Below are 12,601 nucleotides of genomic sequence, written 5' to 3'. Positions count from 1 at the left end.
GTCTAAGATGTTTTTTAGGGTATTTCTCATGACATTACGACAAGTGTTACTGCTCGTATTATTGTTTGCATTTTTATGATTTTCTTCAGGAATTCTATTTGAAATTGATTTAGGTATTCGTAAAAAGTTCCAACCAAGTTTGTAAAAGGCAGACAGCCTTTATTACTAGTTGCCATGGAATGTTCTGCATTCCTGCAGTTGTCATGGGAAGAAATTCGCGTGAGGTTGGTGATACGATCCATAATATACTCACGCCTGATGATTCGCAATATTACTCAATCTCCTGTGATCATTACTTGATACTGACCGCACGAATAGCGATAGTTTGTCTAAAACTCTCCTGTAATGTCAAAAGAGTTGCTATAATGCCATGCCATGATTACTCATGTAGTAACCTGGGACCTCATTCCGAGATTACTCAACAGCGATCTAAACTGCTGATGTATGTGCGAATTTTATCAAACAACCAGACTAATTGGTCATAGCTCTCGTATCAAAATAAAAAACGAAAACGACAAAGAAACATGAAGAAACTTACACAATCAAGCTTCAGTGCACCCGCATCGGTAGCGCACGAGACAAACCCACATTCATCTCGTTCGTCCAACTTGTTCGATCGAGCCAAACAGCCAGCGACCTCCACCGTCTTCTTTATCTAGCCGAAGAAAAAAAAACCGAAGGAAAATCTATAACATGATGTGAGAGAATGTTTGCATTTTTTTTTTATTTTCAAATCCATGTCTGATGCCATGCCTCCGGTAAATACCTTGGCGTAAATCACGTGGAGCCACATGAGCTAATAGTAGAAGAAGAAAATAATAATGAAAAACGAAAAATGAAAACAAAAAACGAAACTGACCGTAGCACTTTCACTCATCCGACGAAAGAAAAAAAAAATGCATCACCTTCGAATTGATTTCCAATAACATACAGCTTTGATGAGAAGGCATCACCCTCTTCATTTATTGCAGAGGTGTTTGTTTAAATTTTTGCGTTATGCTATTCCCAATAATGTGTGATGCGAACTTTTCATTTCACTCTCATTCGAAATAAATTAAAGAGACGACTCAATGAGCGAAGTGTGGCCTGCGGAATAGGATTGTTTTAGATGACGGTTATAATTAATAAGTGTTTGGATTAACTTAACTGTATCATTCAATGATTATACGTTATATTCACATACATATTCTTCGAGATTATTTAATCTATCGGAATTTGTATTCTTCTCGATATCAGTACGTTTGACCCACTTTCAAAATTGCCATTTCATAGCAAGGGTCTTCATCGCGTGTAATCGACCTTCACGGATGTTTACCAATTTTGGGTGAAATATGAAAAACCCCTTCTCAATGTTGATTGGTCCATGCTCCCCCAAGCTAAAAAGAATTTTATGAAAAATCAATGTACCGTCAAGTTACCATTCACCGTGCATTTAGTAAAAAAATGCACTTCAAAAAATTATATAACTTTTCCAAATAATTTGAAACGTATTAGAATACCACTACATAGCGTACAATTATATAATAATTCAGGGAAAAATCTAAAACTAGTGATGCATAACTAAAATTTACTCAAAAATTATGTTTGAAAATCTCATGTTAAGGTCGCATCGTACCGTTCTATGTCACCATTTACCGTTCACATTAGTGCACCATTCACCGTGCGCATAGAATTCGTCATGATTTAATTTTGTTTCTTGCAGAAACGTTGTTGATGGAGCAACTATGTTGCTAATAGTGAGCGCACTCATTTTTAAGACTGTTCAAATCTTCATTTACAATATAATCCATAAAAAGTTTAAAAATTGGCTAAATAATTATTTTTTCATTAAAATCGTTATAGGGGGTTTGACTGTATTGTCCAAATCATTCTATATTCACTCAAAAACTAAATATAAAGTAGTTTAATGACGATATAACAATAAATCTAATATTACCGAATAATTTCATGTCTTTTACACTAATGCACGGTAATAGGAACCATACATACTGAGAGGGATCCATTCACCGTGCATTTGGGTTTCGACTGAAACACAATATAAAATTCTAATTTGCATAAAATCTCATTGCTCATACGATGAAATACATCTCACTTGTGGATACTCAATGAAAACTTGTTTAAATTTTGAAAAAAAATCATACTTTATCGTTAAAATGAAAAATGTGATTTTTTTGTGTTTCTACTAAGAGTGTTGAAAAATCTTATTATCAAACAGAATTCACATGATTTTTACTACATAAACTAGGTTTTTCAAAATGCTTTGTGAAAAAAACTACTTCATTTCATCAGTTTTATCTTATTTTGCTGACAAAAGAATAATTTGTGAAAATTGTATGAATATTCTGTAGGAATTTGTATATGTGCACGGTGAATGGAGGCCACACGGTGACTGGTGACTTAACGGTATTTGTTTTAAAATCTTTTTACTTTCTCAGAATTATGATTTAAATTACTATCTAGAGAAGAACAATCTTCGAATACAGTGTTAACAAATATGAGGCTTCAAATTGACCACAAAGTTATCCTTATAAATGTGCAATTGCTTTTTCTTTCTGGCGTAACGTCCCAACTAAGACAGAGTCTGCTTGTCACCTTAGTGTTATTTGGAGCACTTTCACAGTTACTAACTGAGAGCTTTCGTTGCTAATTGACTATTTTAAATGTAGCAATTACGATGATATTCTACGCCCCGGGATGTCGAGAAAATTCGAAAGACCTGGGATCAAATCCCAACCCCGACATAGTCACTTATGACGTAAATATCATGGTGACGGAAAGTAAAGTCGTTGGTCCCGAGATGCACTAGGCCAGTGCTAAAAATCTCGTTAATCAAGGTAGAAGAAAAATTAGTGGGGGTTGTGTACAAGACACGAACGCATGACAGGAAGCAGGTCTTTTATCTACAGACTTTGTCTCTATTGCAATGCAAGTCTCTAATACGTCTGTATTTTTAATGGAAGGTCTCTTAAAGTAAGGTTTTTAACCAAATGGTCTCTAAAGCCTTTTTTCTTATTTTGATTGCAGTGAATCCTGATGTTATATTCTACAGGCTCCACAGAAAAATACTAAAAGCACGTTAAAGCATTTGAGCAAGAAATTCGTCTCACATGTCTCGGTGAAAGCCTTCAAGAAATCTTCTAGTGATTTGTCCAGAGGTTTAATCTGGAATACTTTCAGGAGCTCATACAGGGATCTCTCCAGAAATTCTTCTAGAGATTCCTCTACCAATTATCGCAGAAATTCTTCCTGCGAGAAAACCTCCAGTAATTTCCTTAAGGATAACCCCGATTTTTTACAGAGATTATACTTGGAGTTCCTCCAGATATTTTTTCACTAATCCGTCAACCGAATTCTCCACTTGTTACTCTAGGAGATGTAACAAAGATTTTTTTAAGATGTTCCAAATGTAAATCTTGGAAGATATACTAAGGATTGATGGAAGAATCGCGCAATAAAATCATGGATGACTTAGGACTTTGAGCTAAAATAATCTTTGGAGAAATTCCTTAGGTAATAGCTATGGTTTACCTTTGGAAAATCCAGGTTTATTCTTGAGATATTTGAAACAAAAGTCTTGGAGAAATTTCTTAGGAAAATTCTTGGATGATTTCCATGGGAAATAATTACTTAATGAACCAGCCCTACAGTGTGATCAATAGAGTAATTTTAAAAATAAGTATTTAAATAATAAGGTATTATTACTTGCTCTGCTGATATATAAATTGCATTTGTTGACAACTTCGTTGAGAAAGCTTTCGTTACAGTCAAGAGAAAGAATCAGTGGAAAAGTCACGTTAAAAAATCGTAAGGAATTTTGACAAAAGGATGGCTTTTTACTTATTTATCTAACCCGTTTTTTTTTTTAATTTCTTTACCTTCGTGTTTCTCATAAAGCCAACAAAATCTCATTCTGAGTGTTCTGTTATTTAATTTTATTAATTTTATTTCAATTTATTCGCATGCGATTCCAAAAGTATGTACTATTGCATTGATTCTTATAATTCGTGAAATTTTAATATGTATGTGTTTGTCGAGATTTGTGGGGGCCCGGGCCATAGCATAACTCTAGGTATTGCCCTTCACGCAACGTTTTGATCAGCCAAAATTCCACAGGCAGGATCTCCAACAATTTTTATTTTTTTCAGTTAACGTTCGTTTACTTAATGTATGATTCAATAAATTATAATCATAGTCATTCAAGCTAATTTTCTTCCGTCGGGTAAACGTTTGAATCTTTTGAATTCGAACCCAAGTAAATTTATATGCCAATGTTGTCGCCGTTCAGGGGTAACCGTTCATTTTTTTTCAAATCGAATGGAAACACCCCTGCCCATGCCGTGACATCAATTCCATCGCTTCATCAACGGACTATCCTAACAGAAAATCTTCAGATAATATACCTACTCCTAGTAACATCTATCCCTCTCATTTCGCTTTTTTAACTGAATAATTTAATCAAAATATTGATGCAATATTTAAAACCACCACTATGGCTGATGCAGTCCAAGTTTGTGTAAAATTGATTAATAAAATTGTTATGGGATTTCGTTTTTCTAATGGATCCACATATTTTTCATTCTTTCAATGTTTTCAATCGGAATGCTCGTTCTTTGAATGGTAAAGAGCACGAGCTGTATAATTTTCTAATAACATGCATATAGCAGTTATTACTGAAACTTATTTGAAACCTGGATCCAAACTCAAAAGGGATCCAAGCTATTTTGTTTATCGTAATGATAGAATTGATGGGGTATGTGGGGGAGTAGCTATCATCATTCCTAGGCGTATAAGACATCAACGTTTCTCGTCATTTGAAACCAAAGTTTTTGAAACTATGGGTGTTTCTGTTGAAACATAGCTTGGTAATAGTAGTTTATGCAATAAGTTGCAGAATGGCGATTTTTACAGCACGAGCCGTGCATTTATCCAACTAGGCTTGCGCTGAGTTGAATAATTACGATGAGTGCTGTAAAAATCGAGTTTTGCAACGAGTTTCGTACAACATTTTATGAAATTTCATAGAAGACCACTTGAGAGTATCAGAAATCATGTCGGAAAGCATTCACCGATATTCCACAATTTCTGAAAAATTGTTGTGTAATGATTGATAACGCAACACAGAACAGTTGCGTAATGAGAAAGCGTTGCGTAATGGATCATTACAGCACTGTTTTCAGTTGCGTAATGGCTATTACCGCACCGTATAATTCAGTGCAGGAAAGTATGCCGTTTCATGACAGATTGGCGGAATGAAAAACAGCCTATTACGATGAGAAATTGCAAAAATATACTTTTTGCAAATTCCAACAAATCTGAAGGCTATTCTACTGGTTTTGCTCTTCTGGACATAGAAAAAGCATTCGATAGTGTTTGGCATGAAGGTTTGACCGTAAAATTAAAAAAACTTTAATTTTCCAACATACATTGTTAGAATAATTCAAAGTTATCTATCAAATCGTATACTTCAGGTTAATTATCAGAACTCCAGATCTGAAAGACTTCCTGTAAGAGCTGGTGTTCCCCAAGGCAGCATTTTGGGACCAATATTATACAATATTTTCACATCTGACTTACCTGAGTTACCTCAGGGATGTCAAAAATCCTTGTTTGCGGATGACACAGGCCTCTCCGCCAAAGGACGAAGTCTGCGTGTCATCTGTAGTCGATTGCAAAAAAAGTTTGGATATATTTTCTTCATACTTGAAAAAAGGGAATATTTCTCCTAATGCTTCCAAAACTCAACTAATAATATTCCCACATAATCCAAAAGCTCTTTATTTGAAACCTTCAAGTAGACATGTTGTCACGATGAGAGGGGTTCCAGTAAATTGGCCAGATGAGGTTAAGTATCTAGGGCTCATGCTAGATAAAAATATAACTTTCAAAAATCACATTGCGGGCATTCAAGCCAAATGTAACAAGTATATAAAATGTCTGTATCCACTTAACAGAAAATCGAAACTTTATCAAAAGTTTGTTCGCTTTTGATCTTCAAACAAATTTTCAGGCCAGCCATGCTGTATGCTGTACCAACAAGGACTAGCTGTTGTAATGCCAGGAAGAAAGCTCTGCAGAGGATTCAAAATAAAATTTTGAAAATGATTCTGAAGCTTCCTCCCTGGTATAGTACTAATGAGTTACATAGAATATCCAATGTTGAAACATTGGAACAAATGTCAAATAAAATAATTGATAATTTTAGATAAAAAATCGATGCAATCTTCTATTGCCACGACTAATGCGTTATATATTTAGGTTAATTAGGTTAAGTAAATTGACAGCGTTTTTTTTCTCTCTTATAAACAGGTGAAATCAACTCACATGTAAAAAATCGTAAAAGAAATGTAAAAAAAGAGATTTTCAAAATCAGAGCATTTCGTGTTACTGTTCAGTAAATTTAAGAAATTCAAGGTGAACGACAACCAGGCTATTTACACCTTGAAGGCAATTATGTACTGAGCTAGCAACTGAGCGCTACGCCTTCTGGCCAAATTTAAATTGAAATACTTAGCAAAAACGTTTGAGATCGATTCCGAAATTGGCAGCTCAATTGACCGACACCGTATCAAAATCACAACTTCATGTCTCGGTTCGTTGAGCAAGTTCTTTTGTCGATGGGTATAACGCGCACCAACATCTGCGCAAATTAAGGTAGCCACAATGGTTCCCCTTTGCAAACGAACCAGTGATCTGTAACGCTTTCAAGTTTAAAATAGACGGGGTAGTTTTCCAAACACCTTCCACGTAAGCAACACGCAGTCAATAGCCATAATATTCAAATCGATTTTTTTTTCTCTCTTTTTTTCCATTGCAGATTTGTCGAGGTGCCGACCTTGTGATAGAAATTCCCGGCAACCTCGGCCAGGATGGCTCGTACTACCGTCTTGATTACTACCCACCGATTGGCAATCCAGCCCCGAATGCAACGATCGCATCTCGGGACGTCGGTGACGAGATTCAGTTCTCCAACGGCCTCCCCGGAACGAGGTACAACTTCTGGCTGTACTACACCAACTCGACACACCATGACTGGCTCACGTGGACGGTGTCGATAACTACGGCGCCAGATCCACCGTCCAACCTGTCGGTTGCGGTAAGGTCTGGCAAGAATGCCATCATCAACTGGAGTCCACCATCGCAGGGCAACTATTCGGCCTTCAAGCTGAAAATCCTCGGTCTGTCGGACAATTTTTCCACCAATCAAACCGTCGCCGTTGAGGACAACCAATTTCAGCATGTGCTCAGAGATCTGACACCAGGTGCGACCTACCAGGTCCAAGCCTACACCGTGTTCGATGGCAAAGAGTCCGTGGCCTACACTAGCCGCAACTTCACGACAAGTGAGTAATGTTTTTCCACTTTCTACAACGTTCACATTTTTAGGGTGCAGTGACACACAACTAACCTAGTTTATCTCAAGCGTGGTGAAAGGATACATAACAACCCATAACTAACTTTGATATAACTCGTATTAGGCCGCCAAGGTTAACCCAGTGTGACGAAAAAAACGCGCGATAACCGTTTCTGCGGTGACATATTCAGCCTATGGAGCTGCTCCAAGATGAACCCGGACAAACAGCAAACCTCTTCAACGGACAGCGGATATTTCAATTGAAATGCTTATGCACAATTTCATTTACTCCACGATATTATATGCGTCCCACGTAGTAAATCCATATACAGTGACGGACAAACCCATACGACCATTTCGCTAAAAAAATAATTTTCGCTAAAATTCTGTATGTTCCACATATTGCTATTGCGATGTTGCGTTTATAATATTATTGCTGTGTGCGTTTGAAACGCAAATATCAAATGCGAGAACAAAAAATGCGGTAAGATTTTTAACAAGGAAGGTGAAGTCAAAGATTGATTTTCTTTAGTAGGTTGGCGGTGATATGGATCATGGTTGCTAAGTTTCCTTTGGTTACTTTGTGTTGCCGCATTTGATGCGAAGTTAGACAGGATTTGCACGTCAAACGCAAACAGCAATACATATTTTATTATTCTTGTTTACGAAGAAAAGAAGCAAGCATATCATTAAATTTACTGGTTAGAGTAATAAAATTATATTGATAACAAGAAGAATGTGTGAACACAAAGAGCTTGAAAAAATGAGCGGTAAAATCATAAGACTACTTTTGGAAAAATAGTGCTGTACTTAATCTATGTGAATTTCATGTTTTTTTTTTGTAGAATCTCACTTATTTTCTTGTTATTGCAAACAATTTGATAATGACGTGGAATATGTTCAACACAAATAAATTATGCGTTTTCAATGTTTTGTGTCAAAATTTTTCCAAATTTCGAAAGCTATCGTCCACAAAATGGTCTGTTTTTGTATAATGATTTTTTTTTTCCAATATGGTTTTGACCGATTTTGAATCGAACAAGTGTATAAATCTGTTTACAAAATTCATATCTAGAGCCTTATTTTCATCATAAACGTGATGTGTACCCAACCTAAGACTCCCTCGCAAAGTCTGTCACTCTGTCACTAACGCAATTTTCACGCAATGTTCTGGATTTATCCAGGTGGCGCTGATCATTATTGCGTGCCTCTAGTTCTCTCTTTTATTCTCCTGCTGTTCTTATGAAGAGCAAACAGTGACGTCACTAGTGGAAAATAAGGAAAGCATTGTGGATAGCTATTGAAAAAAAAACATAACGTCATGATATATGAGTAACATTAAATGTAAAGAGCAATATTTTACTAACTTAGTTTGTGTGTGTGTGTGTGTGTGTACAATCCACCTCCCACTGACCGGCAGTGCTTTTATGGAAGAAAATTGTATGCATGTATTTATTGATACCCTTCGATATCTTTATATCTGCAGACAATTTTAGCCCAGGAGATGAAAGGTGATAGCTCTACTGAAATTCCAACGACCCATTTCAAGAATGGCAGTAAATACACACACATTCTGAGGTCATTTTCATATACAGTAAGCCCCGCATAAAAACACCCAGATATCAAATGGATATCTGAAATGTTTTTACACTTCCTGAATCGAAAATTAAATTTTCGACCCTGGCACGTATTTAGTTTCATAGGGTAATAGGTGAGTAAATAATAATAAAGAATGAATTTACCAGGATGTAACGCTGTTTCTCCCGTCGCCGCACTGTGCTTACCGCAAAATACTACACACTTTCACTACACTACACACGTAACATGATCGATTCTGACCGCATCACCTGCCCCGGCAGGAGCAAGCGTCACGGTCAAAGGATCACACACTACTTAATAAGCCCGCGAATTACGCCACTCTTCTCCCCCCCCCCCAACTGCACTGCGCGCCTAACACGTTTAATCCTGCTTGACCGCTTCACCCGCTCCCGCAGGAGCAAGCGTCACGGTCAAAAGATCACACACTACTCTTGTTTGGGCTTTCCAAAACATTGCCCAGCAAAACCCACGAACCGAAAACCGAACTCCCGGCGTCCCGAAAACGAAGCGCCTTGTTTGAGCTTTCCAAAACACTGCCCAGCAAAACCCGCGAACCGAAAACCGAACTCCCGGCGCCCAAAAACGAAGCGCCTTGTTTGGGCTTACCAAAACACTGCTCTGCAAAACCCACGAACCGAAAACCAAACTCCCGGCATCCCGAAAACGAAGCGCCTTGTTTGGGCTTTCCAAAACACTGCCCAGCAAAACCCACGTACCGAAAACCAAACTCCCGGCGTCCCAAAAACGAAGCGCCTTGTTTGGGCTTTCCAAAACACTGCCCAGCAAAACCCGCTGTGGTGAATCTGAAAAAACATAGTAGGCCCGACGTTCAGACCGTCAGTTTGAAAACTGAGATCTTTTAGTGAACACACGTTATCAGTCGATGTTACTTTGCAAACTAAATATCATTAAACCCTAAGATAGTTTTCATTTAAATGTACAACTTTATAAATTAGTGAATAATATCACATATTGGCGACGAGTAGAACCTGCGGTGATTCAAGCAAACAAAATCAGAAGGTAAACCAAATCAGTTTTTTTACAAATGTTGGGAGATTGTTCCAGAAAGAAAAGTCAAGCTAAACAAGCGGTTGCCCAGCAACAGATTGCGATACGCGGGTAAAAGAAAAAACAAGTTCCCTCTACATGGGAACTGCCTCAGGAACGGATTTCATCCGTTGAGTTAGGCGGAATGAAAAAAATCAAGTTTGCTTCAACAGTGAACTGCCTCAGTGTCAGGCGGAAAAAAAAATCAAGTTCGTTTTATCAGCGAACTGCCTCAGTGTCAGGCGAAAGAAAGACCAAGTTCACCTAAGAAGGGAACTGCCTCAGGAGCGGTTTTGATCCGTTGAGTCAGGCGAAAAAAAAACAAGTTCGTTTTAACAGCGAACTGCCTCAGTGTTAGGCGGAAAAAAAAACAAGTTCACCTTAAAAGTGAACTGCCTCAGAAGCGGTTTTGATCCGTTGAGTCAGGCGGAAAAATGGCTAGATCATTACAAAAAAAAAAAAAAAAAAACTGCCAATACAACGGATTGGTCCGTTGTGTCAGGCGGTCGGCAATAGGTTGCTAATGGCAACCCCGTGTTAACTAGACTAAAATATTCAAAACAATTCTCCAATATTTGTTCTTACACCATGCACATGGTACTATTGAAATTAATTTCAATCATTTCTCAGACATGGAAGAACAACTGTTCAAACTACCGCCTTTTGAATGCGATAGCGTTCCAATAACGGAACTCAGGCAAAAATGGTTTGACTATAAAAAGCAGTTCGAGTATATCGCGGCCGTCATGAGCAAGAAAAAGAAGAGAAAATTGAAGAGCATTTTCCTTGCTGTTTCTGGTCGTCAACTCCAACGGGTTTACGAAAGCTTGCCTGAGGTAAACCAAGAGTGCGAGGATGACGAGGACGAATTTGATAGTATGATTCGTCGACTCGACCATTACTTTGCTCCCAAGCAGCATGACACATTCGAGAGATATTCATTTTGGACTCAAAAACCAGATGCCGGAGAAACATTGGACAAGTTCTTGTTACGGGCCAAAGTCCTGGCCAACAAATGTCGATTTGGATCATCGGAAAAAGAGAGCAGAGATGCAGCAGTTATAGACAAGATCGTCATGCTTGCGCCTCCCGAACTCCGACGGAAAATTTTAGAAAAGCCCAAAATCAACTTGGATGACCTAACTACCCTCGTCAATACCCATCTATCCGTTCAGCATCAGGTTCGCGAGCTTGGCCAGCGTACCTCCGGTGCTGGAAATCTGTTGGAAGCAAGTCGTGGTAACACGTTTGTCAACAAAATTACCACTGAGAGTGAAAACAGATCACGTTGGGCGAAAAGTCATCCTACAGCTGATTGCAGTCGGTGTGGATTGAGGCTGCACAAGCCAGGAGAAAAGTGTCCAGCCAAAGACGTTCAATGCCACCACTGCAACCGTGTTGGACATTTTGCCAAGAAGTGTTATTTTGGTTCCAACAAAGGTACTTGGAAACGCAAACCATCTGCTGAAAATCCAAACCCTCGCGGTCACAAAACACAAAAAGTTAATGCTATTAACAATGATGAAACCTCTACAACACGTGATATGAAGCCGGAAGCTCAAGTGCAGGACTCCTTCATATACGCAATCAGCGATAACCACGATGAAATGGTTTGGTGCAAGGTGGGCAATATACTCGTTGAAATGATGATTGACTCGGGCAGCAAATACAACATCATTGATCAACAGACATGGGTCTACTTGCAAAGCAGGAATGCTGCAGTCGACAATGTGAAACCGTCCACAAAACGTCTATCAGCATATGCACAAAAGGATTCATTGGACATCATTTGCACGTTCGATGCAAACATAGCGATTGTGGAGGGCAATGATCTGAATTTTGCTGCCGCCTTCTACGTAATAAAAGATGGTAAGCAGAATTTGCTTGGTAGAGACACTGCAAAACGATTGGGAGTGCTGCTGATTGGTTTGCCTAGTGTCAACAACTCGGAGTTCATCCAACATGTTTCTGAGAATACCGTTGATAAATTTCCTGTAATTAAAGGTAGCTATTAATATGTCATCAATAAAGATAATATCCTAATCATTCCTGTGCCCAGGTGTTAAAATTCGAATCGATATCGATGAAACCGTGACGCCCGTTGCTCAGCATGTCCGTCGTGTACCCATTGCTCTCCGTCGACAAGTTGAAGATCAAATCAACCGACTTCTAAGAATGGGTATTATTGAAAGAGTTAACGGTCCCAGCCCGTGGGTTTCCCCCGTAGTAATTGTTATCAAGGATAACGGTGATGTTCGACTGTGCATTGATATGCGTCGAGCTAATACCGCAATCAGAAGAGAGTATCACATGATTCCTACGCTTGATGATCTTCTCGCAAGGTATTGTATTAGACAACTTAATTGTTCAAATTAAATTATTTAGAAAACTTCTGTGATCAGGTTAAACGGTTGCAAGTGGTTCTCTCGTCTTGACATTAAGGATGCGTACCACCAAGTGGAGTTGCACGAGTCAAGTCGACACATAACGACATTTATTACTCATCTTGGTATGTTTCGATACACCAGGTTGATGTTCGGAATCTGCAGCGCGTCAGAACATTTCCAGCGTATTATCGAGCAAATTCTGAGCAATTGTCCAAAC

The 12,601-nt window shown here is 38.4% G+C and overlaps 1 protein-coding gene across 11 annotated transcripts in view; it reads left to right on the top strand.

Moving 5' to 3' along the window:
• Window positions 1-12,601, top strand: part of LOC5575809 (tyrosine-protein phosphatase 10D) — a 134,936-nt gene that overhangs the window by 61,950 nt on the left and 60,385 nt on the right. For all 11 annotated transcript variants that reach the window (XM_021849646.1, XM_021849640.1, XM_021849644.1 and 8 more), the window contains exon 2: window positions 6,815-7,340. In XM_021849646.1, coding sequence (XP_021705338.1) covers window positions 6,815-7,340 — 526 coding nt within the window. The remainder of the gene's footprint in view (window positions 1-6,814; window positions 7,341-12,601) is intronic.

Source organism: Aedes aegypti, chromosome 3 (assembly GCF_002204515.2).
Source record: "Aedes aegypti strain LVP_AGWG chromosome 3, AaegL5.0 Primary Assembly, whole genome shotgun sequence".
In the NCBI taxonomy this organism is placed as follows: Eukaryota; Metazoa; Arthropoda; class Insecta; order Diptera; family Culicidae; genus Aedes; species Aedes aegypti.
This window is presented reverse-complemented; position numbering and strand designations above follow the sequence as displayed.